At 41.7% G+C, this 26,796-nt stretch overlaps 1 protein-coding gene across 12 annotated transcripts in view; it reads left to right on the top strand.

Moving 5' to 3' along the window:
* eya1 (EYA transcriptional coactivator and phosphatase 1) overlaps positions 1 to 26,796 on the top strand; it is a 67,650-nt gene that overhangs the window by 18,730 nt on the left and 22,124 nt on the right. Inside the window, exons 1-10 of one of the 12 annotated variants that reach the window (XM_084339935.1) lie at positions 6,572 to 6,838; positions 14,238 to 14,365; positions 15,011 to 15,076; positions 16,422 to 16,499; positions 18,422 to 18,488; positions 18,867 to 19,012; positions 19,876 to 20,013; positions 25,030 to 25,112; positions 25,662 to 25,848; positions 26,549 to 26,691. In XM_084339935.1, coding sequence (XP_084196061.1) covers positions 14,242 to 14,365; positions 15,011 to 15,076; positions 16,422 to 16,499; positions 18,422 to 18,488; positions 18,867 to 19,012; positions 19,876 to 20,013; positions 25,030 to 25,112; positions 25,662 to 25,848; positions 26,549 to 26,691 — 1,032 coding nt within the window. In that variant the 5' untranslated portion in view covers positions 6,572 to 6,838; positions 14,238 to 14,241. Of the gene's footprint in view, positions 1 to 6,571; positions 6,839 to 12,072; positions 12,522 to 14,237; positions 14,366 to 15,010; positions 15,077 to 16,421; positions 16,500 to 18,421; positions 18,489 to 18,866; positions 19,013 to 19,875; positions 20,014 to 25,029; positions 25,113 to 25,661; positions 25,849 to 26,548; positions 26,692 to 26,796 lie in introns of those variants that run through there. The other 11 variants (XM_084339936.1, XM_084339938.1, XM_084339937.1 and 8 more) reach the window with 11 other exon arrangements.

The raw sequence follows: 26,796 nt of genomic DNA, 5'->3' as shown, positions 1-26,796 counted from the left end.
TTGGTTATTTTGGAAGTTCTTGTCACGCTTTAAGTCCCAGTAGTGCCGCAAGCTACTGATAGTTCACACTGTTCTCAAGGCTGTGAAAAATTGTGCAGCTCAGCATGTTTCCCGCTGTTCTATAAAACGAGTGGCATTTGGTGCCTGGATAATCTGAGCTTCTGCTTTTTTGAGTGCACACATGCAGAAGGAGGCTGGGCAGACAGATAAACCCAGCTGTTGAGTCTGTCCAGGAGTTAAAAATGACTGAAAACTGGTGTCCAATGGGAATGTCCATTCATCACTGCAAATACCCCTGCTGTGTTTGCTTGCATTTGCTTCCTAGAGAACAAATGTGGATGTAGGTTAAATATAAGTTATTTTCCGGTCTGTAGTATTTTATTTCTGTACGATAGATAGCTAGATTGGTAATACCCCAGGCTTAAATAGCTTTGTCCAAGCTCTTGTATCGTCTCTTGGCACACACGGTACCAGATCTTGAATGTGGTAGCATATTTTGTCAGTGAGACAAACCACCGGCTCGCACAGCACTGCCTCTTTTGTAACTGTATTTAGTTGCTAAGCAGAATGGCACAGACCCAATCTAAGTGGCTTTCATCTGGCCAATTCAAACAGACGTTTGACCCCAGACATTTGCCTAATGTGTTTTTGTTATGTGGACTCCTGGCTTCACAAATGTCACAGTGGCTGGACTAGTGGGGGTTTGGTGAATGACTCAGGGGGTTGAGAGTTGGGGGGGCGGGGGGGGAGTCAGCCTGAGGGGGTGGGGTTTCAAGACAGAAGTTGAGTGTCTAACCCCTGCATTTTGTACTCTAACCCATTGGGAGTTGGTAGTGTGGTGAACATAAGTTCCCAGTGATGACCAGCCCCTCCTTCCTCAGGGGCCAGACCCACTGCAAGCCTGCTGATGAGCAGCCCGGCCCCCCGAGCGCTCTGCTGACCTGGGCCCAACTGGACAGGCAGCTGTGGAGGAGACGGGGAGTGCCACATTTCTGGCCGCCCGGGTTGCTCAAGTCAGAAGCAGCCCCAAACAGTTGGGGCAGCCCTGACAAATGCTGCCATTAGAGGGGTGCTGAAAATTTATTACCAAACATATTGGTATTTTAGGGTGCAGCTGACTTAGATTTAGTGGCTTTGCTGATGAGGTGCTGTCTTTAAACCAGAATACCAGATTAGAACCAGAAAGTCACAACATCCACTTACTGCCCTTATACCACGTACTTTATTAACTAGCAATGATATCTGCTCAACGGTATATATCAGGTTCCTCAGCAGTTGTATTTGCAATCAGACGCTGCAGATTTGCAGCTATTAAATTAGGCCATGGAGGCAGAAATTTGCATATTTTAATGTAAAAGAATCAGCAACTGAATTTTAAAACCAAATGTTTTCTCTGTTTGTAAATAGGCAGATTGTATGGCAGCTTAGAATAGGAAGGACAGGAATAAATGTTCCGTACAGGTTAAGTTATATTCATACCACTTCTTGTCTTGCAAACATTTTTAATGTCATTTCAAGCTGAACCAGTGAAACTTCATCCAAAGCCGAATTCAGTGTTAGGTGAAAGGCAATTTTTCCATTGTTTGTGATGTGGAATACATGAGCCATCCAGTATGAAAGCTTTGTTGTTTTGTTCAGATTTGGTGGAGATAGAGGGCCATCCAACATTCAACTAGATTACACACTACTGAGTCCTGACAAAAGCATCTTAACAGAGGAAGAATCACTGGAAAGAAACAAAAAACTTCCCTCTCTTTTGAATTAAGCAAATCTAAAAATTTGTTGTTGATAGTATTTGATCACAGATATTTAGTCTCAGACCATTGCCTTGTGGATATTTTCATATCACAAAGGAACGCCAAATGTTTTTGAACAAAGTACAGATGGTGAGTCACAGTGTTGTTATATTGATAATCATCTTTGGTTGGAGAATAGTGCAGTGATGCTGATCATAACAAGTACAGGTTGAATCTGGACTGTTTAGTGAGGTAAAAATAACTTGAACCATTGCCTCACAGAGCCATGCGGGCTCAGTTTCTGCCACACGTTTTCTACTGACAATCACACAATCCAGGCTGGTAGCCAGAGCAGCACCATTACTGTTACTGTAGTATTTAGATGGTTACATCAATTGTAGCTGTAAAGTCTAAAGGAGAGATTTAAATCCTGTTGTGGCTTTTTTAAATCACATATTGATAACCTTATTTATGTGACTTCTTACGCTGAATTTACTCTTATTATTCTCTTTATCTTTTAACAGGCTATATATTTTAAGCGTAATGCCCGCGGTGATACTTCCAGCCATAGTGATGTCTCATTCTGAGTAATAGGTCTCTAAAGTGTGCTTGTTTGGCTTTTTTGGGGCCATTGGAGAGCAATAAAGTGTCTGTCTGAGGATTTTCGGGGTCCTCGTAGACTTTCCCCAGGTGTGCCTCTCTGGTCATAAAGTACAACTTGTCTCTCATGGTATATGCATGGATAAATGTGTCCGCAGAGTTTTCTTAACCAAATACTAGTTATTATGCACTGGGATTTTTAACACAACAAAATTTAGAAGTTCTCGTTTTGAGACTTCCTGACTTGAAGTGTGCAGGCTATATTTTATTTAACATACAAATGGGTATTTTGCTTAATTCAAAGCATGTTCTGCTTGTTTTGTTTGGAACCAAGATGGCTACAACAATAAGGTCACTCAGTTAATTTAAGTTTGTGACGTCCACACTGGTTAACCATTTCCTTTGTTCCTCGCGTTCTGTGGAGGAAAGCTGCAATGTATTTTCATGTTGAGGTATGCTGTGTTTACTTTCATCACTGCTGCTCGGTGAGGCAGGCCAACCTGATGTTTGTTTATAAGGAATCCGGGCTTCACTCGTAACTTTCATTCACCACTTGAAAGCACTCGACTTGCTACTAATTTACCTTGAGGGACTTCAAAATTATCTGTCTGCACTGTCAAAACCTTTTTTTGTGGTGGCAACTTGTCATCATCAAAGTTTGTCTTTAGAGTTTAATGAAAGCCCTGTAGATGGATGGCTTAATGTTATATACTTGAATACTGCATGCAGAAAGACATCTTAAACTCAAGGTAACATGTTGTTTTTGGGCCTCAAAATAATGTTGGTTGCTTTTTGTTTTGTTTTTTTTGTTTTGTTGCCTTAGCTGTCATTGTTGCTATGCGAGTTGCTTTTAAGTGAGTATGACAGAGTTCACATAAAAAAAAAACAAGCAGTGGGAACAGAGGAGGAATGGAATAGTATTGAAAGTGATCTTGAATTTCCCTTGGTCATCAGTGCTGCTTTGCTTGCTTTACCAAGGATATGTCACTCTGTGCAGCTCGGTTATTTTCAACAGGAAACTATGCACATTGAATAACTCAGGAATATCCAGTACCTAGCACTTACAGAGCTCTTTGACAAATTGCCATCGAGCAAACTTAATGTCCCACTTGTGTCAGGGGCAAGGCTGGAGGGTGGGAGATTTGTGTAGTTAAGAGTTTTTTTGTATTTTTTCCTTAGTCAATAGGTGAACACTTCACCTAGTAATGCCTGTATAAATATATAAAAACTGTTATTTTATCCAACGTTATCCGAAGGTCAGATTTCCCTTCTTGGGGGAAGTGTAAAGCTCTGCTGAGAAAAAAGGAATTTGATCCCCTCCAATGTGTGACATTGTATAAACACTGTAGTAGTCCTAGCCAAACAAATTTGCAGCATATGCATATGAAAATATTGCAACTGTGTCACCAGGGTGTTAGCATTTTGTTTCATCTGCACCATTTGATCCTGTGTCACACCGTTCCCGCACCTTTCACACTGTTTATGTATTCTTTGTCAAGATAAGTAAACTCCACCAAGATGTTCTCTTTTGTGGAGGAAAAACTTGCCACAGGTCAGGATCTCAAACTTTCCAAGCACTTGGATTCCAGTTAGATGTACATTAGCCCCTCCATTCCTTATCTCGAAAACGGAATCAGCCATTTGGAAATGAGTCTATTTTCATGTGTGTGAGAAGCTGAGTGGATAACCTGTTGGCAGCGGAGGACAGTGCAGATCTCTCTTCACTCTAAATTGCAGGCAGGCATCCCTGCAACCCCACATGAAGACCATTGAGTCCCATCAAGATAATCCTTAATAAAGAACGGCTTCGCATTTAATCTTAGCTCACTTCTCCAATTTCTTACTTGATATAGTTTTTGGCAAGTGGCGTTTTAGCGCTGATGTCAGTCGAACAGTATCAGTGCATCTTTTGTTAAGCTTTCATTTGGCAGACGTAGAAGCTTCTATTAGATTTTTATAGTTGCAGAAAAGATTTTTATATTGTTTTAACTAATGCATCTAATGAGGTTTTCTTCTGGTGAACATGTCTTAGTGCCTCTTAAACTATAATATTTTATGTATGTGAATATTTTTGAAATAGAAGCATGGCTTTCCCTCCCATTACAAGCCATAGGCGCAGCACCCAAACTTATGAAACAACTTTTCCCAGATCTAGTAGTTGTAGTTGGTGGATATCTATAGCGAATTTCATCATTTAGCTTTTTTTGTGTTTTTTTTTTTTATTTTTGCAATTTTGTACACAGATATAATAATGGTCAAAAATGATCTGAAATTGCATACTTTTTTGTATTTTTGTAAAATGTTAAGTTTACTTGGAGTAGGACCCCCAAACCTCCTCTGGAATATATGCACCCAAGTCTTTCACAAACACTGAGAAGCTAAACAAAAACAGCTTAATGACAATGCAAATGCATCATTCTCCAACTCCACATCTTGACAATTTAACTTCAGGGTTTAACCTACCTTTTATATTAGATTGTTTACATTAAGCAGCCTTTCATTCAATGCTGCGGAAAATGAAAATAGTAATCACTGAACATCACCGGTGAAGCTGCTAGGTTGATTGGAGCCTTGATTCAAAACATACCGTACATGCATGCAGCGAGAGTACAAGGAAAATCTGAGTTTAGTCGTTGAGACATAAACAACCCTGGATAATTACACTGTGCAATTTGAAAATAACTCACTTGCAAAATTACATCTCGAGCTAATTTTATACAGCTGCTTATTGAAATAGAGAGCGACAGAGTAAATGCAGTAACTCAATTGGCATTTGTAACCCTCCGCTATTAGAAATAGTTACTCGAGAGTCCCCGAGCATCTTTTAGTCAATTGAGTTATCAAGAACCTGTTCGGTGTGCAATATATTTCATGCTCCCTTACTGAAACGTGAGCCTATGGATTTACCTGTGGGTAGCACTTGCATTTCCAGCACGTCCACATCATCACTGCAGTGTATTTAAATCAGGAGCAGTGCAGCTCGGATGTATTTCTGTCAGCTACTCGATGACTACTGCTACAGAGGTTGGTTGGCCTTCATTCAGTACGGGTTGCGAACTCAAGTAGAAATTGTCTAATCTATCACTTCTTTTTCTGATTGAAACAACGTACCATAAAAGAAAGATTGTGTGTGCTCTTTTAGTGACATACATTACCATTTTTTATTTCTTATCATCACCCACTGACAAGTAGGTAACAGAGACGTACAGGCAGCGCCTACACAGGCCGACCGCTAACACAGTATACTATTCTTCTAGCCAAGGGTGTTCTTCTTCTCTCACCACCTCTTTACCATAGTAAATGTATGATTTCCCTCTTTTTTGGTAATCATTTTTCAGTATTACAGTTGGTATTTCACCCACAGTTTTATTATGTGGAAATTAAACAAATTTAAATGCTCCATTGACCTCCCAGCCATTCATTACACAGAATTGATATTCTTAGAGAAAAAAAAAAACATATTGAAGTAAGAGCTGCATAAGCCTCATCACCAGCTTGAATAAATCACCAGTTTGAGCTCATCAGTAGCAGCGTGGCCTTGTGTAGTAGCTTCGCACAGTTGAAATAATAACCTGGAGCAGACAGAAGGCAGTCATTACCTTGCACACAGACGCGGCTCGTATGTGTTGACGGAGGACTTCCACTAGACTGCTGTGGAGACGGACAGAGCCGAGCAGCTCGGCCCGCTGTTAAACCACCGGATCCCCATCACCTAGGCTAATGACCTAAACCCTTGTTTACCCTCTGAAGGTCCCTATGTGACAAAGAGAAATCCAGCAGCAACTCACAAGAGAGAGCAGAAAAAATGTGGTTTGCGGTGAAAAAAAAGAGCATAACAAAAACAAGAGAGAAAACGGGGGGAGAAGAAAAGTGTGGGCCCTAGGGGTGTGTGAGCAGAGCCTGGTGTTCCAGTGGACAGGCAGGCCGGTGGAGAGGTCTGCCATTTCATTGTCTTAGTCTCCACTGATACAATCTGGAGAGGGCTCTATTGCTTAAAGCTGTGAGTGAATGACATATGGGGAGCTGGTGTGAGGCACAACTCCCCTGTGCCTCCTCCAGACCCAAAGTCTTCCTGTGAGAGAGCGCCGAGCAACTTTTCTGCTCTTTCAAAACGGCAGCAGCCTCTCTCGCCCTCCCTCATTCACTGCCTTTCTCCCTCCCCTCCCGCTCCCTCTCCCTCGCTGCTCTCTCACTCTCTCTCTTTTTTTTCCCTCTTCCTCAGACACTCACTAGTCACTGCCTGAAGCAGTAATCGGACAACTCTCTTTCTCACTAGGACTGGGTCTCCTGAGATACGGCGCGGGGCTCCATGGGTTCCAGCACCTAAAATGAAAAAGAAAAAAGTCGTCTTGTAGTTTACATTTCTTGTGCTACAGATTCTCCCAACAGCTGAAGGACAGTTTTAGAAAGTTTGCTGTCCGTTCTGCTGGACTCTTTCTGTAGAAGATTTTTTTTTTTTTTAAAAGAAGGGATAAACACACAGGGATTCAACCATAATTGTAGTGAGTATGACTTTAATTTCTACTTGATGTTCGATGTTAACTGTCTTGTCTTACCTTGTCTATTTTTTGAGTATTTCACTGTGTGTGTGGAATTATCTCCTTTTTTTGATAAATTTGCCTCAGCATTTTATTCAGCACATGATTCTCAATTAAAGCATTTATATCAAAAGAGTGGTAGGGGTAACAATTTAATATTTGCACTCATCTTGTCCTTATTTGTTAAGGTTTAAAACAGCACCTACTGCATCTTTATTATTGTACAAATTGTAATACTGTAGAGCTGTTAAAAAAATATATAATAATCTTAATAATATCATCCAAAAAAGAGGGCTTTAATCTTTACAGGTCAGCTGTAATTCATTGATTTTGATAGATAATAGCTAAGAGAATAAGTGCCTTGGATGAATGTTTAGTTTTAATTTGAGTGAAAGTAAATGCAACTTACATCCTGCTGAAGTCCATTTAAAAATATAACAACGTATATAAATAATAATTTATTGTATAATACAGTGTGATGGATAATTGCCAGAAAATCTTACTAAATGTTATGTTTTAATAATACATACACTATGTTCCAAAAATGTATCTTTAATTATAAATGAAATTTATATGAAAATGTCTCAGAAAATCTTGCAAATTATTATCCAAAATTTCTTTCCACTCATAATTAAAATAACTTAAATTATTTTTAAAAGGCTGCATTATCAGCATGAGGGTAACATACTATTTTCAATTTTCCCCTTTCAAAATATGGGATCCTCTTCTGCTTTGCCCAGTTTACATTTTGATCAGGCAAAGGAAACACGCTGCTCCCTGCAGGAGTCCCTTTTTGACTGGCAGAACAAACAAAACCAACACAGTTAAAGGCAGTTGACATCTAATGCCATCTGCTGAGGCCAGGAATGCTGCGAGGAGACCTGAGAGCCTCTCAGCGTCTGACCGAGACAACAGGCCTCGACTGCCGGCCGTGCTGCGTCTCCGCTCGCCAGCGTTTCGCGTGTAGCAGAGATGACTCACTCGCTGTAATCACTAGCCTCTCTAATTGAAGGATGTTCTGGTTTAATGTTCTGTGTATGATCACAGGCTTACATCACAAGTCAGGGAATTATTCTGTGTGTGTGTGTGTGTGTTTGTGTGCGTGTGTGTGTGTGCGTGTGTGTGTGAGGAGCATTTCATCTCTTAAATTTTTTCCTCTTTCCTTATTCACTCTCTAATTCCTGGCGTTTTCAAACGCCTGCCCTTTTTTTCCGCTGTTTAGAAAGGTGTGTGTTAGTAGATGAAAGAGAGGAAGCGGAGAGGCTCGTGAGCCAGACTGCTTGCAGAGTGGCCTCCGCTCCGTGTAGACAAACATGACAGTGTGTGTGACTGCCTGCTGCAACCATTCACTCACACAATAACCTTATTTATCCAATTAACAGATAATGAGTAGGCTGATTTGGGGACTGTTTACACTGTGTATTTGCTTTTTACGCAGGGAGAGAACTAGGTCTCTCTGCCTGCCTGGCTGTGGAGCTCCATGCATGTGTAGCAGCAGCAGTGTGTACAAGCAGGAGTGGTCGGCGGTGGCGGTGGCATTGTTTGCCCAAAGGCCTGATGCGTTTCCCTATAGACGTGTCTAGCCTGGCCGAGCCCTTGTCCTCTTCTCTCAGAGAGGAGATTGAAAATGGTGAAAGACACAGAGGGCTAATTGATCTAGCCTCAGTGATCCGGCTATTTGTGAGGAAGAGGGGGGAGAGGAAGAGAGCGCGAGAGAAAGAAGAAGGAAATGGGGGACCTCCTATTAAGTAGCTGGGTGATTAGTGGACAGGGGTTGTTTACTAAATACTGTGGGGTGCTATTTTGTTAACACGCCACTGTTTTGATCTGGATATGTGGCTGAAAGAACAGGAAATGAGCTTTAAAGATTGCTGTTGATCGCCATCACAATCGCTAATACCCACTTGTGTGTTTGTTTGTAAATGGCAATATGTTTATGTTGCGCAGGATGATAAGGAAGCAGCTTAGTTGGGAGTCTAAACAGAAATTGTATTCAAATAAATTGCATTGTGCTGTAAATGAGCCCATAGGCAATTTTTTTGCTTTCTAGAATTTTGAAAACTGCAATTTTAGATTTTCCTCTGCTTCCTATCCTGTGTGGCTCATACCTTCATTCACATAATAGATCACCTTGTGAGATTTGAGAGAATTAGAACAACAAGCCACGAGCATTAAAGTGGTATAATCGTTAAGATTCGTCTTTCATCTTTGTGTGTAAAGCCTCTCTCGTTCTGCGGTGGTCACGGTGGTAGGCAGCTTGTGATAAAATGTGCACCTTAAATCTTGTTTGATGGCCCCTCAAAGGCGAACGGGCCTTCTGGAAATAATTTTGAAGGTTGAAGAGCACAGTATTAACAGATTTAATGTAGCTATTGAGTGAATTGCTGGAGCACCATGTCAGATTGGACCGAATGAGAGAGACAAATTGCACGTCAACAAACAGCACATGTGTTAATAATTGTGCTTTTAATTACACACAAGTAGAAAATTTTAAATTGTGTGTGAGCCATGTGCTTTTGTAATTGTCGCAGTAAGTCTTATTTATTTGCGAAATACAGATCAGTACAGTGGTTTTGTATAAATAAATATTAATAGAATATACTAAATTAAAAGTAATATTTCATGTTATTGTAACTGAAAAGTACTGGTTTAAACCTTTTATTTTAGTACATTTTATTTTGCTTGAATAATAAATATAAAAACTCTTTTGTCTCTAACAAAACTGGTTTAGAAAAGTGCTATCACCATATATACATTTCAAATGTCCATCCATTTTAATACAATTCTGCAACGCTAGTCTTCTTCAAAATACCACTTAAAAAAAACAAAACTCAAGCTATTTTATATTGCATTTGTTGGCAGCCGTTATTTTTTCGGCCACGTACAGAGACGCAAGTGAAGTGTAGCATTTTGTAAACTGTGCCTAATTCCACTCACATCTGTGTCCAATTGTTGTCTGCATCTACATTCTTTGAGAGTGGATTTATTTTTCCTGGGCCACCATGTGGATTCAGCTGACCAGCTTAAGTGGGGATTAGTTGTTTTAAAGTTCGATTTTGATTAAAGCATTGTTTCTCAAAAGTTGTAACTCACAACACATGGCTTACATAGACAGTAAAAAAAAAGGACTATGGACTGTGTCTTATATAATTAATATCTGTTAAGGATGAGACAGGGAGTGCAGAAGGGCAATAAACAAAACGTATTCACTCATACGTTATGGTCTTTTGTTTAATTGTTTTAATTGTAACAGAAAAACTCAAGATGTGTATTACTTTAATAATCTGTGAAAAGTTTGCAGGCGATAAAACGCTTTCCATGTGAAATTACTAACTCTTGGCTGAATAGTAACGAAATATGTAGCAAAGGTGAAGGAGCGATTTGTGCCGGGTCAGACAGCTTGCATGCTGAGATGATCTATGCTAAAAGCTTGGCTGTGGCTGTGTTTACCTTTGGAGACACAGGTCTTGAAATAAGTAAAGCGAAACAAAAGGAGCCAGCAAACAACTGTGAGTGAAGCGTGTTGTGGCACTTCTTCTTTTTTTCCTCTTGATGACACTTCCAGCGCTTCATCTAGCCTAGGCTTTGTTCTTGTTTGGTTCAAAGACCTGGCAGTTCAGGTTGAACTAAGACGCACATCAAAGATGCTGAATGCAGCCCTTTTTTAAAAAAACAATAAATATTTAGCGGCGTAGAAGAAAGGCTTGTATTTGCTTTTAAATCCTTTCCCCCCTCCCTTCTCCTCTGTCTCTTCACCTGGCCGGTTTCACCTGCTGGCGGTGGCTGAGACACCAGCATGGTAATGGCTTCATTGGCCTGTGCTGCTGAACAGAGAATCCAGCCACCGCACACACACATATACACACACACACACACACACACACACACTACACCGCATCTTACCACCACTTCCCCCAACTCTGTGATCGCTGTTAATGTGCTGTGGCAAAATGTGTTTCTCTTTCGTCTTTATGGCTTTTACCTCTGTGGACTTTCTTTTTCATTGATATTTTTATATTTTTTACGCCCTCTCTGCACGTTTTAGTATTAGGAAATGCCAGAAGGAGGCACTGCTGTTGTTGTAGCGAGAATTAAATATAATGGGGTTTTTTGGTAAGATGGCTGCACCATAAGCAGTGGGAGATTAGGCAAATTGTAAACCAGGAATGGCATTCATGAAGGCTTTGCATTGGTGTGAAGAGCAAAGCCTGTTGAAAAAAAAAAAGACGAAGAAAAAAAAACCTTAACACCCTGCAGCTCAGGTTACCCTGGCTCATGTAAACAGTCAGCCATTAAAAAATCATGCCCGGATTTTTGAAAAAAGACTTTATATGTCTTTTCCCTTTTTCCTGACCAGTTGAATGACCTTTTTTGGACCCTGTATTCCCGTGGTGGGCTGGAGTCAGCTCTAATATAGTGTTATGGCCATGCAAGTATATGGCTCCGCTTGATGTTTGGAGAGAGACGAGCAAAGCGGGAGTGGACAGCAAAATGTAACTGTCAGCTAAAGGAGAGTAATAGAGGCATTCGTAGCGTCATAGGAAACATATGTGGCTCCATATGCTCTCCGTGTTCTTGTTTCCAGTCTCGTTCATTGTCTGAGATGCACCACTGATCTGGGGGCCTCTAAAGTGCCCTGCATGTGTGAGTGTGTGTGCATGTGTGTGTGTGTGTGCATTTGCACCACTGATCTGGGGGCCTCTGAAGTGCCCTGTGCATAAGTGTGTGTACACATGCAGAGATACAGGCATGAGTAATGTGTCTCTGTGAGCTAGAGAAAAGGACATTTAACAAAAAAGGAGAAAAAAGACATAAGCATGAGTTTTTGTGTTGCCAGAGAGAAAGAACAGATTTATATAATGTCTGTGTGAGTGTAGATATTGTTCTGTTTCTGCCTCTCTGTAGGCTGTGAAGTTAGGAAGTTGTGTATTTCTGTGCTGTGCCCCAGGCTGGGGCAGGCCCGCGGGAAGCAGCGCTGACGGTCATTAGGACCTGTCAGTATGCCGGGAGGCGGAGTGCTGATAAATTTCAGATAGTGTCAATTGCAGATGAAAGATCTGCTGAAGATGCTGGGGGTGTCACGCTTGACTTGCCTCTGCTCAACAAGTCCCATCTTCCATCTAGCAGCAGGCTACCTCAAGCAGCAAAGCGGGCAGGCTCTCCCACCCTCTGCAGCCCCCCCAACCCCTCACCCCTCTGCCTACCTTCACCCCCACACAACCCCCCCCTCCCACCCCTTCCTGCTTACCTTGGCTAAGCCGCTTTTGCATGTTGATTGGGGGAGGGCTAATCCAGTTTGCAGCTGTCGTAGACCAATGATGAATCACCTTTCCGTCATTTGGCTGTGCTCCCCTTGCTCAGGGAGGAGGGAGGACCTGGAGGAGGAAACAACAGCGGAGTAGGGCTGCGGCTCGGAGAGAGAGACAATGTGCGCCTCTGTTCCCCCCGCTAGCCCTCTCTTCCCATTCTGCTCCAGAAAAACAATAATGTTTTCTCAGACAAGCCTTTTTGTGTCATGGATGGCTCTGGACTGTGACATCGAGCTGCAGTAACAAGGAGTGACATTGTTTCTGCCGGGGCAGGTGGAGGCAGAACACAAAAAAAGGGAGTGTGTGGTTTGCGAGGACTCAAAGCCATCTAGGTCCAGGTAAGAGCACAGTTGAGCCGGTGCCAGCAGCATCAGAGTCATGTAGCTCTCTGCGTGGCATCAGAGATTGCCTGAGACACTCTGCTAAACACCTGTCAACTTCTCTCAGCCTTGCTGTGTTGTCTGATTGGAGAGTGCCAAGGCTTTTTAGCCATCAGCTAATGAGAAAAAAAGTTTGGGCAAAGGAGGAGAAAACAGGATTAAGCAGTGAGTGTGAGACGTGGAAATAGGATTAGTTTATTCTGGATGATCCTTAATGTGCTTATATTTGTAGCTCTGTGTTGTTGCATGCTTGGAGGGTGTGATATTTTTAGGGGGAAGTAAATTAATATACTTCTGGGAAAAGAACAATGCAGCTTCCATTACTGGAGTATGTGTGAGGAAGACTGACTTAGCCTATTGTGCGATTGGTTTGTATTATTACTGCTTTATGTTAGTCCTTTTGGTTTGCAAAATAATGCTTTAAAATATATTTTTTCTGCTAATAATTAAATTGGATTTAAACCACAAGAAATTTGCCAAGCTGTACAGCAAAGTATCATAATATCATAACATTCTAATATCATCTTAAATAGAGTAAATGCATATCATAATTTAATCTTTTTATCTCATAATTCTGGTTTCTTCGTGCCATCTGATAGCACTCAGACTACTCAGAGTTACTTGAGCATTTATCTCTGTGGCCTTGTGTTAAAGGCCGATGTGCATCGATAGCAGAGATAACCAGAGCCAGGGAATATAATTGGAAATGGCAGAATAATGTACAAAACATTTTGTCCTAATTTCATTAGCTTATTGTTGCAATGGGAGCAGTGGCAGAGACAAATGGGCTCTGGAGTTTGTGGCCGTACTTTTCAAATCACTCATGCCTTCTTCTCTGCTCTATTGTCTGTACTCCACAAAATCCTCTGAGCGTACAAACGAGAAGATAGAATAATGTTTTCAATGGCGTGGTCTTTTGTATAAACACAGAAACAATTAAGGAGCTTGCCAGAGCAAACACATGCCTCATGAGCTTCTCATCTGCCTATCACTGAGGCATGGGGCTCTTATAATCAAGCAGAGTGCTGCACGTTTAACAGGCACATTAACTATTGCCTCAAACCAGCAGCAAACATCTGTTAACAGTCTCCGATACCGCACAAAACGATATACACTTAAGGCCATTTTTGCTTTAAGACACAGCAGAGTAAATTGACAGTAAACACAATGTGCTCACGTCGTGTAAAGCCTTGACTTGCAGTGAGGTTGCTGTAATGAGAGAAATCAGGAACGTCATGTCAAAATGTTTAGTATACATTTCATAGCTTGCAGTTCCACTTTACTTTGTGCATATGTGAGTGTGTGTGTGTGTGTGGCAAATTTTGCCTTGTAAATGTTTTATTCATTTTCATGTGTTAATTCCGTCCTCATCATTTGGCATCGCAGAAAAATTACATTATTTTAAATTCAGTAAGAATATCACATACAAGTAGTCAATCATAAAATTGCAGCGAATTTTACATTTTAAATGTAATTTTAATTGAATATTTTTTCTCAGCAACTCATTTATAATATTTTTTACTGTGTATTATTATCACTATTTCATTTATCTAAATCTCCACTTTTGGTTATGTTATATTGTGTACAGTGCATTGCTGTAGGAGCTGTGTGTCTTCCCTGAAACCAGAGTGAAATGTGTAATTTGATTTGGTGCGTGTGTGTGTGTCTCGTCAGGTCTATGGAAATGCAGGATCTAGCCAGTCCTCACAGCCGAGTAAGTGGAAGCAGTGAATCTCCTAATGGTCCCAACCTCGACAACTCCCACATCAATAACAATTCCATGACACCCAATGGCACTGAAGGTATGTGTGTACGGTACTGTTGCTCTTTGGTTGCTCCGTCTGTCTTCTGTGTTACTGTGTATTTTAAAAAAAGCTTAGAAAAGTTATGGAAGTATATTGTAACATCCAATGTTCAGTGTAGCTAGCAACAAAGCTAATGCATGTGTTGTTGCAAGTTATTATTTTTTAGGTTGAATTATCGCCACTTTTGCTAAAAGAAAGAGCAAAAAAAAATTTAAGAACGCACTTACGTTGTCGTTAAGTTATACAAACTACACAGACTTGCCGTCCTAACAATCTCAGCTCAAACAATTCAGTGCTACCAGTAGTTGTTTTCCAGCGACTATTAGCTGTTTATTTAAGTAACCATGTAATTATTCAAAGCCCACAGCATGGAAATGATGGCGTTTTGCATGAGGTCTCTACTGTACATAGTTATTTACTCAGGTGATTCCCCTGTGCTTAAATCTGAGCCTTTGTTTAGTGAAGCAGTCATGCACGCAAGTTATTAAAATCATCTCCCCAGTCACGTAATCATCAGGTTAGTCTGTGCTTCAAGCTCGGGGTTGTTGTTTTTTTTTTTCTTGTGTGTGTATTAATGACACAGGACCCTTAGACTTGGTGCAGACTGTCATGTGTCCCTTTGCCATTCTTTCTTTCCCATAGGTGATAACATCACAATGCTTACCACTGCAGACTGGTTGTTAGGTTCTAACTCACAGTCCGCTGCAGGTTTGTCTACTCTTAGTGACATAGTGAAAGGACAATACTTGGTGTTTTCCCCACTTTCAGAATGAAAGCACTCTTGAAGCAACTACCTCTCTCAGGAAGGAAATTATTTTTTCCAAATAGTACACAATTTATCAGCAGCAGAAATTCTAAAGTTGCCTCAACTATTGTGCCTTTCATTCAGAAACGTTTTGATATTTGCTGTTATTGTTGTGGAAATATGTTTTAAGCATGGTTTGACCCCTACTGGAGTCTACTGTTAATGAATGGTCAGATTGTGAACTTGCATTTTGTTTTCATTTGGACATTCCCTGCTGATTCCTGAATACAGTGGTTATTGTGTGCTCTGTGACCTGAGTGTGTGCGAGTTTATGCATGCACCTTACCACTATTTTTTCCTCGGCGTGTTGTTCAACGAATCGCCCCCTGTGTACATATGTTTCTGCACTGAACGAGCATAGCGGAAACATGTAAAACATGACAGCAAATGGCTTCTTCAACCATGAGGGATTCCACCGAGCATGTCTTTCTTGCCCACATTGTCAATTTGTTTTGCCAAAAAAAGAAAAAAAAAAAGCACTCCTCCAGCTCGCCTGAAGTGAAATGGATTGATTTCAAAGACTCCTGAGCTGTCAGAAAGCTGTGAAATTGTCTTTGCAGATCTATCGCTGAGCTGTATAATGGAGCCAAGGTCAAACAGCGTTCGCTACACTCTTAAAAAAGATTTTATACACCATACATTACCTTGACATTTCTATTGTGCGTGTCTGTCCGCCGAGCTCTTTTTTTTTATTACGATTCATGCTACATTTAAGTACAGATAAGCCAGTAAATTGTCATTAAATGTAATAAATAATTTAAGACTCAAGTATTTACTGTACTGTCAAATTATAATCTGATTTATGTTACTCTTTCAAAATAATTAAAATGTTTTTTAAAAAAAAAAAAAAGAAAAAGGCATCAGCGCAGATGTAAAATACTTTTCTCCATGTTGAACGATAAAGGTTAAGCGATTAAAGATAAACTCTCTTGTACCATCAGATAATAAAAATTGAAAAAAATCTATAAACCATTTGAACTGATACAGATGTAATTTTATTGTGTTAGTGATGCATTTAAATTATTATGAACTCTTTCTATTGGAATGTTGTTTGACTCCCTCCTGCCTGCGACGTTCTGTTTTTTATTTTACACTGAGTAACTTTATTTGTAAAACATAATTTTGTGAATGTGAACATCTGAAAAGCCTGAGATTGTTAGATTTGAATCTGATTGGTTTTATTTTTCTTCTTTTTTTCCCAGACTTGATTTGGTGCATTTGGTGACAATGTGCCTTCTTTGTTTGCAGTTAAAACCGAGCCAATGAGCAGCAGCGAAATCGCCACCTCGGTAGCAGACACCTCTCTAGACGGCTTCTCAGGATCAGGTGAGGTTGGACTGTTGTCTGTGAGTGTGTGTGTGTGTGTGCGTGTGTGTGCGTGTGTGTGTGTGTGTGTGTGCACTCACGTGGCTGCCTCTCTCTCTCTCTCACACACACACACACACACAGCTGCAGAACTGATTAGTGAGAGATGAGCCTCGAGATGGGTGACTGATAAGCCGGGCCCCAGGAAGTGTCCCTGCAGCTCAAACACCAATACAGTGTGTGTGTGTTGTGTCTGTGTGTGTGAGTGTTAAAGAACAAGCGACTCTTACCATACCTTTGTCAGCATATTTATATGCTGTGCTTGCTTGCACATGTGTGTGTATGTGTGTTAGCGCTGGTGGTTCCCATGCCAGTGAGGACTGAATTATGACCTGTAATGCACTGAGCCTGTCTGTCCAGTGGAGTGACATGGCGTCCCAGTGGCCCTCACTCTCCACGGGCTGTTACCCTATCGCCCTGTCAGAGCCACGGTTTTCACACCCTCCTCTCACCACGGGAACATCACACACACAGACACACACATACACAGGGGCATCACTAAAGACCTCAGAGTATAATGAGCATTGTTGGAATTGTAAAAGAAACAATCACTAATGTGATAATTTTTTTGCTTATTTCTTCTTTCTAACCTCACCAGTATCCGTGTCAACCTGCAGCACTCTCTTATATTTTCTGTAAACATGTATTAATAGTACTGCATCCATCTGCGTGGTATTATCTTGCTGCTAATTTTCCTGTATTTTCGTAACTGTTTAACTAAGTACTTGATACTTAAAGCTAGAAGCGCATAAATCACTGCCATGACTTTTGTCTCTGACAATATTAATGAAATTTAGTAATCTTACACCACATATCCTCCGCGGGGAAACCCAAAGCTCTGTTCAGAAGAGCAGGTTTTGTCCAGTGGCAGGTGCTGCTGATGTGGGAAAAGTGTTCAATATTAATAACGTGTGTGAGGGGTTACAGCATACAGTTACATACAGTTAGCGCTCCCCCGCAACCAAATCCCTTATTTTACATGTCATGACCAATTAGACAGATGTTTCATGCTCTGCAGTTTAATGCAGGCAATGCGGCAGAACTGTGATTGTTCTGATTTTTAAGTGAAGTTAGATCAAATTTTTACTTATTAATTTTTAAGTACATCTGTTGGGTTTCACTCCAAATTTAAACATTAATTTGCCTTAAATTATACCTTTTTCCCCAATTACTGTTTTAATTTAAAACCAAAGATTTTTACTTTTTTGGCACAACTGTCAAGTTGGTAACTGAAGTCTTTCTCTTTTTTCTTTTTTTTCCTTTTTTTTCAAAATAGACATTTTGGAACCAAGGTCTGCAGATACTACAACTTATATTAATTTAAATGTACTACTTTATTTGTGGTGTTACTTTAAAAAACAGTGATGTAACTGAAAAAAGCCCAATGTGTCTGAGTTGTCTATAATTCTTGTTGCAGATTAAAAACAAGTGTACTTCTGTGAGTCACTTGTGGCTGAACTCCCACCGTGGAACCACATAGTCGTACGCTTAATGAAGGACTGATTATGCAGTAGCACTCATTACCTGCAATCAGCGGTGTCACTTCCAATGTGGTTGTGGCTTGAAAGGCAAAACTGAAGCAACAGGCCGAGACTGATTCAGACCATCCTGTGTGTGTTTACATCAGAGGTTGTTATGGCAGCCCTGAAGTATCTCAGAGATACGCGGGTCAGCAAAAAAACCTGACATTTATACCTGATTATTTTACTTCATTATTGCTCTCCGGTTTTTAACCCTAAATAAGGTTACCGAAATAAATAAAGTAATGCAATGTAATTGCTGTTTCCTTGGATTCCAGAAGTTCTATTGGCAAAAGATAATATTTACCTTATTTCTTAATGTTTAAATATGTGCTTGCCTCTTTTCTTTTCAACTCTCCTCAGCTATTGGAACCAGTGGCTTCAGCCCAAGACAAACTCACCAGTTCTCTCCACAGATTTACCCTTCCAAGTAAGGCTTCTTTTATTTTTCTTTAAAAAATAAGCAGCATCCAACTTCATTTGGATCTTTAATTAGATCCTTCTGCTCGATCTGGGGTTTTCAGCCGGCTTTGTTTGCCTGGATGTCTGCAGCTTGCGCACACTGAAATCTGTTGTAATTATTATCTTGCAAAAATTTCCTTTGCCATTTATTGTTCTTTCACTATGTATATGAGCTGTGCGATGCTATCCGCCTTACAGCTTGGCTCAGTGTTTAAAATGAAGTAGCACAATCACAAGGAATTTGTCAGTTAGCAAAGTTTGTGTTATGGTTTTAGGGGTAAAACGTGGTCCCCTTTCTTCCTGCCTTCCTTTCTCACTTTTGTCTTTTGTTTCTTTTCTCAAATAGCAGAACATATCCGCATATTCTTCCTACCCCTTCATCCCAAAATATGGCTGCGTATGGGCAGACGCAGTACACCACAGGAATGCAGCAGGCCGCAGCTTATGCTAGCTACCCCCAGCCTGGCCAGCCCTATGGCATCCCAGCCTATGGTAAGATTTCTCTGACAAACACCATAACCTCTTGTCTTGCTTAAAGATGCATGACAGTAATACTCTTAACATTGTATACATGCATAGGGAGAGAAAACTAAATATTATTTTCCTTTCCAAAGGTCAGGACGAAGCTCATAACAAACTGTGTTCCCACAACTCCTCCTGTACAGCAAGAACAGCACAGATGCTGAGTTGTTGTTTAGTGCCTGCATAGCATATTCTCCTCCATTGCAATAAAACAGAATTTGCTTGTCAAGCTGTTCAGATAGATCTGAAAGATTAGTGATAAAAATCTGAAAACAAAAACTGGTTTCCTCTGGCATTGCAAGAGAAAGCACAGAGTACAAGGCTCACCGAAGGCTTTATTTGTCCAAAGTCTTTAGAATGTTTTGACCCCAAAAAACTCTCCAATATGTGGAGGAATTTACACTGTTTATTTGAATGGAGTCCTGCAACCTACCACTGCATAGAAACTGCATTGTGACTGATTCAATGTAAGCAGTGGCCAGTTTGACTCACAAGCAGAATGTTTTATTACTAGTGCATCTTTTCACAGACGACCTCACTTACAGTAGATGATAATATCAATAATACTAATGATAACATAAAATCAAATAATCGTAGCCCTAACATGCTTTTTGGTTTACAGCCAACTCCAGAAGCCGGTGCTAGATAATATTTCTAAACAACTGATGATAGTAAAAAGTCTTTAATCAGATAATCAGCGCTCCTTCATTGTGATTAGCGTGTTATGCTAACAGACAGAGACTGTGTCCCTATGCTGTGTCCAGTGTAATTTAAACCTGTGTGTTGACTGTTGTGTGTGCATCAAACCGATCTGGTGTCACTAACTGATTTAGGTCCATTGTGGGCAGGCATAAAGACAGAGGGGGGTCTGAGCCAGTCCCAATCCCCAGGACAGACGGGCTTCCTCAGCTACAGCTCTGGCTTCACCACGCCGCAGACGGGACAGGCCCCCTACAGTTACCAGATGCAGGGTGAGGACATCTTTGTGAATTATTTATCCTTTTCTCTGGGCTTCTTCAGCCAGTGTGCGTGTTTGTATTGTGTCAAAATGTAGCGCGAGATGTCATCACCCTCTCTTAAAGCTGGCAGCATGTCTAGTTTTATAGTTACGAAATGTTCGCAGCAAGATAGCGGAAATAGCTAGTATCGTGAAAGGTTTCCAAAACTACAAAGCAGATTTTTATCCAGCAGCAGTCTAAAAATGTGGTGGGAATCTGGTTTCTGGTATGTTTTTTCCTGTTTTTGTTCTCTCTTTGTATCTATTTCTGTCCTTTGAACCTCATTTACAAAGTACTTGCCAATATCACTTATTTTTTTTCCCTCTGTCTTCTTTGTTACTTCAGTTTTTCTGCCATGTGTTCCTTCTGCTTAGCCTTTCCAAATAAGGTTTATTGTACTCCTTTTAAAAAAAGATTAGAGAAAAAGGCCTCTGTCCCTGATTTAATAGCACACAGAGCCAGACTGATTCACAACACGGCCCTCTCCCTCACCCCAAATGATGGTTGCATCCCGGCAGTCGTTATGTGCAGCCACGACGGCTGCCTCCCTCTCCTCTCCTCTTAAAAGAATCAACACAGATGGAAAAATGGCAGGCACTTAGGAGGCACCAGCCTTGTCGCTTCCCACTCCCCAGCCTTTGTTTTTTCTCTCCCTGTGATCATATTTGTATTTGTTTAAGAGCTGAGACCATAGAGATTTATGGCCTTGAAAAACGATAAAGATGAGTTGTTGCGCCCTGGACTCCCCCTCCTTTTCTCTCTCTGTCCACTCATACAGTCTGTTTAACTGAGATCAGGCCCTCTGCCATGTAGCGCTTGTATTACTCTCTGTTTGTATTAGTTCAAAAATCCCTCTGTTCCACCTGCACTAGGCAGGGACAGTTAGCTAACCGCTAGCATTGTCTTTGTGTTCTCTCCTGCAATATCTAATGCGCGACAGTAGAAACATCTCCACATGTTGTTGAAAAGCCTCCAGAGCATCTCACAATAAATAACGCCAGCTCAGCAGCAGATGTGGCGCGGGGAAGCCTCTTTTCCACGCCTCTTAACCAAATACAGTCGGCCACAGCCGGAGTTTTGGAGAGCACAGCCGGGCGCCTGAAAAAGGAGAGGCAGAGAGAGACAGAACGAGACAGGGAACAAGAGACGGAGCATGTGCGGCAGAATGCAGAAGCTGCTATCCTGCCCTTAGTGGTTTAACTCACGATGACAGTATTATGTGCCCATTCGTCTTCGAAGTATTATGCTCGTACTCTGACTTTCTGTTTGCCTCTGTCTGTTTCTGTCTCTTCCTGCTATCTCTGGCCATCGGATGCCCCACGTAGCGTTAAGTGCGTTCGTAATTGACAGCCCTGTTAGATGACAGATTGACCACTATTCAGGCCGTCGGTTCTCTAACTGTGGCTCTGGCCCTCCGCCACACCATCATCATTATTCTCTCTGGCCTATTGATCTGCCTGGGCGAGGTGCCTCAGGCCTGGGTGTCCCAACCAAAGACTCTTTTTTTTTCACATCTGATACTACCCCTCTCTGTCAGAGTCCCTGCCACCAGCCTGTGGCCAGCTGTCAAGGCGGAGGACGATTAGATTAATGTTTTTGCTCCTTGCTTTCATGTCCGATGGCATGGAGCTTTGTGTGGGCGCTAAAGTCATGGCACCGAAATCGCACAGCCGTTATTTGTGCACCTCAGTTTTGCAGTCCGAGTTTAGTGCATCTCCTGGATTTTCAGATAAAAACCTAAAACATCAGAGGTGTGTGAGGAGACAGAGATCGTGCTGATGGTCAGACAGAGCAGATGCTAATTAGGTGAATAATTGGATTCCAGCATTCTGTCCCAGTGGCAGTGTGAGCTGAAGGAGCTAAAGCCTCGCTTGCCTTTTTTAAAAGCAGAGCCCCATCTGGACTTGATAGCTTATTCCCAAGTGGGGCATACAAACTTCTGCTACAAATATTGTGCACTGATGATAGACATAGCCCATGGCAAGGGGACTGATCAAGCAAAGCAAATGGACTTCCAATTGTGGAGCCAGAAGGCAGGAGGGAAGGAGGAGAGGGAGGGAGGGAGGGAGGGATGATGTCTGGTCTTGAGTGAGTGGACTAACTGGAGCAGGACAGGGGGAGGGAGAGAAAACATGCCCCCTGGGGAACCACAAGACCCCCTCTCACTCCCCCTGTTATAACCAGCACCACCACTCCCAACAGCATGGGCTCATTCTCACCGGGCTAGCAGGGGTCCCCTCGGCTTTTATGTGGCTCCGTGTTCTCCACAGAGCAACCCTCAAACCCTGCCAGTGAGAGCTTTTATGACTGTTTGAACTGTGCATTACGCTAATTTGTTGTCCTTCACAGCCTTACTCCTCTTCCTCTCCGTCTTATTGTTCTCCCAGACTTTCACTTGATGTTGAACTTTCTGCGGAGAGCGCAGAAGTTTTAAAAATTCCCCCCCGCAGGGCTTGAAATATCAAACAAAACAATAAAGAGAGAACACTTCTGACGAAAACAACCAAAGAACAAGGTAAAAATCTGCTGCGTGTGTGTAATTGCTGGAAGCCGAGAGTGAGAAACTGCACAAATAATTGGCGGATCGTGGTAATCTTGGGAGCTTGGGAGGTATTTGTTTCTCTTTTTTAGCCTCAGTGCTGGGTACTTAGCTAACTGACAAGGCTAAACACACTGCACTACGTCTTCCGTTTTCCATGCTTTCCTCCATACGTTACCCTTCACGGCCCCCCCTCCACCTCCCTGATCCTTCCCCCTGTTCTGAAAGCTGCTTCACGTTTGTCACGGTGTGGGAGGGCGCTCCTGATGGGGCCAATGACCAGAGGATGAAAGGGACTCCCTCTGTTTGTCTCTGGGAACAAAGGTGTAATTACGCTCCCATTTACGAACAGTAAATTTATCTCCCCCCCATCGTTTTCACTGAAGCTACGGGATATTTTTTGGCTACGGGAGGATCACTGTGGTGATGAGTGAGGGAGCTTTAAAGAGAATGTAATGGTAGTGCAGATTAATGTGGATGTATGGAGGAGCAATTTGTCTTTGTGAAGAGAGACAAGTAATAAAGCTCAGGGTCGTACCTGTGAAGGCTGGAAGAACTGCTATGACACTGGTGCAATTTTAGGCTTTTCTAATTGATTTGTCAATATTTAAAGCTGCAACTTTAAGTTGAATAATCGATTTCTCGACTGGAAGACATTTAATTCACAACTGTTTTGATAAGCAGTTAATCAAACATTGCACACTATCCTACAAAATATGAGGAATGTTGAGTCAATGAAAACATAAATGTCCATAAAACAAATTAATCAGTAGTGATATTCAACAGGTTTCTATAATATATCTGTGAAATCAGCATCATCACTTAAAATGTAGATTTGAAGGGCAAATGAGACCTAATAAGTTATTGAGATATTCAGAAATACGTTTTTCAAGCAAAATGGGTCAACATTTGCTGGTTCCAGCTTCCGAAATGTAAGTATTTTCTGCTTTTCTCTTGTTATTTATGATAGTATGGGTTTTGGTTTTAGACTGTTGCCTGGACAAAAGAAGCAATTTGAAGACGTCACTTTGGGCTCTTTAGAGCATTTTTTTTTTTCATTTGTTTTGTTAACGCTCAAGACTTAAGGTTGTTTTACTATGTATAGAAAGTCTACAACTGCCCAAAGCTTTACTGTTTTTATGGTGTTATAGATATGGTTTTATATTTCGTTATTAGCATGCAGAATAAAGCAAACACCAAGCTGCACAAATAATCATATAATAGTTGCGAGCATGATATTGGCATTCACAGTGACTTAAACCTGAGTGAATGCAATATTGATGCTTCACATTAAGAACCAAACTCTCCCTACTCACAGCTAAACTCTCTGGCCAATCCGAGGCTTTTGCTTTGAGCACTTCTTCATCGACCGCTCTTTTTAAACACGGTCATGGCGGCAGTGTTGTTCTGTTGAATGTTGTGGTGGCATTATAAACAACTTAAGTCCAGTTTAATAATGTGGCACAATAAGATTTGACAAATTGTAGAAGACTGTTTTCAACTAAAGCTAAGCAAATTTGGAGCAGCTTTTTTTCATGAACCACAACATATAAATTAAGGCAAATTTAGAAATTATAGTGTAATAAAGCTATTTTGTCCTCAAAGATCATGATAATGATCTCAGTAATGAGTTCAAGACTTGGGATCTTTTTAGTTTCAGTATACTCAGTTCCCGCATGTTCCTCTTCAAGCTGCTCCTCCTGCTACTATCCTGCCTGACATGACAGCACAGGTGGATGGCCAATGAAGAATAAAGTCATGCCCTCAGGCGCAGCCGCTGCTCCCCTCCTCTATAAGTCATGTCATGTATATTATTAAGCCATCAGATGCTATCAACCCATTTGAATGATTTAATTACCCAGGAGGGCCATCCTTTGAGCAAGTGAAAAGAGAAACATACATATTCATTGGCGCTGGTTGTCAGCAGCAAAACCTCCTTTCAGTGCTCCTCAGTCCGACCTTAACCCTCCTTCTGTATACATCTCTGTCTCACTACACTGCCAATGCACAGCCCCCCTGGCACCCTCATGCTCCGTCCCAGTGCATCCACCTTTTCCGCCCCCCCTCGCCACCCTCCACCCTTCGGTAGTTCGCACACAGCAGTCTCTTGTCTCCCTCACATTGTGCGGGCTTGGACGGCTTTGGAGGCAGGTTCTGTCCACTCCCTCACCCTTCTCTGCCCCCCTCTGTCATTCATCAGGCCTGATCCAATCACTGATAAGAAAGGAAGAGGGGAAAGATAAGGCCACTGTTGGGAGCACTCCCTCAGGCCTCCCTCTGTTCACCACCTCAAATAGTTGTTTCACAAAAGACTAATCTTATTGTTCCCTCTTACAATGTGCCATTTCATTTCTGTCACTGCACTGCTGGCAGTGCTGCAGATTTAATCATGTTTTTTGATATAATGTGGTGTATACATAACTCAAAAGGTCTATTCTTTTTTCCTAAAGGTGGTACTTTCACAACAACGTCAGGATTGTATGCAGGAAACAACTCCCTGACAAACTCGACCGGCTTCAACAGCACACAACAGGTAGCCGCGCGCTTCCTTCTTCTCATGCTCTTCCTGTGAACTGTGATCAGTATGCAGATATCAGTTTATACAAGTCTGAATCGCAGACTTCTTCCAAACCTGGAAATCTTTATGAACATGCATACTCAATATGTTACATTTCATCCGTGACATATTCAGACATAAATCAGTCAGGATGTCAAAAGCTTTGTACGCAGGATTATCTACTGTACCTCCCCTAACATGAATGTATTATGCCACAGAGGAAAGGGAAAGGAGAAAAAAAAACAAGACAGATCGTTGTCCAGATGTAGGACAGAACAGACATGTGTTTGCATTTATGTTTTGGAATCTGCACTGTAAAGTAGCAACACTGGTGCAGGGCATATCTCACATTACTCTGCCAAACCTCCTCAACTCTGCTACCTTTTGTCTCTCTGTGCCTCCACCTTTTTGAGCTTAATCTCCCTTCTTGCACCACACTCTACATATCTTTCTTTATTTTTCACTTTTTCTTTCACTTGTCTTTATCCAACTGTAACCTATCTTTTTACCCATTTTTCTTAATAGGACTACCCCAGTTATCCAGGCTTTGGCCAGGGGCAGTATGCTCAGTATTACAACAGCTCACCCTACACTTCACCCTACATGACAAGTAACAACACCAGCCCCAGCACGCCGTCCACCACCACCACCTACACCCTCCAGGAGCCACCCACTGGCATCACCAGCCAGGCCCTCACAGAGAACCCTGCAGGTAGGAGTAAAACCGCAGGCAGCTGGGTTGACTTGTGTAACCTGAATATCAGGAGTTTGATCCTGCTAAGAGACATGTTTCTCTTTTAAATAAACAAGCGGGCCGCTGAACCCCCTCCTTCTCACCTACTTGAAGTTGTTCCCGATAAGAGATCATGAGAGAAATGCCAAAAATCTCTGCACAATAAGAGCTGGAAATGGTTTCAGTGCACTGTGGCAAGCAGGAAAAAAGAAGTTAAAACTGAAATCAGATGTAGAATTTCCCATAATTTTATGTGACGCTAATGCATCATTTGGCAATCAAGCCCTGATTATATCTTTACAAGTCAGTCAAAATTTTATGACTGCATTTGCCGCTGTCATCAGTCAACACCAAAGACATCAGGCTTTAACTAATTTCATACACAGTCATCTAATTTAGATAAATGACATCTTTGCTATTTCTACTTGGCATGTACTCCGTTACCTCTTGTTTATTGAATCAGTATGGAGCAGAGTAGCTTTTAGTACGTGTTCTGCAGCTGATTTATGATCTGTTTGTTACCTGTAGGCCTGCATAATCACTAAAAATGTCCCCAGGAAGCCGTCCGTCCTGCATCAAGACAAATGGTCGCTCGCACTTCTTTGCTAAAAGCAAATAATAGCTCATCTTCAATACACTCTTTTTATACTCTCCTTCTTCCTTCTTTCCTTCCCTTCAGTAGAGTACAGTACCATCCACAGTCCATCAACCCCCATTAAAGATTCAGATTCGGATCGATTGCGCCGGGCCTCGGATGGAAAGTCACGTGGCCGGGGAAGAAGGAACAACAACCCATCACCGCCGCCTGACTCCGACCTTGAGGTAGGGTGAGCGCGCTACCTTGGCGACAGACAGCCTCGCCCTGTCTGAGGCACATGGACACTAATCCACTTACTATATGGCTGCCACACCAGCTTTAACACTTGA

Source organism: Pagrus pagrus, assembly GCF_965226575.1.
Source record: "Pagrus pagrus genome assembly, chromosome: 20".
Classification (NCBI taxonomy): Eukaryota; Metazoa; Chordata; class Actinopteri; order Spariformes; family Sparidae; genus Pagrus; species Pagrus pagrus.
The sequence above is the reverse complement of the archived record's forward strand: the minus strand, read 5'-3'. Positions and strand labels throughout refer to the sequence as shown.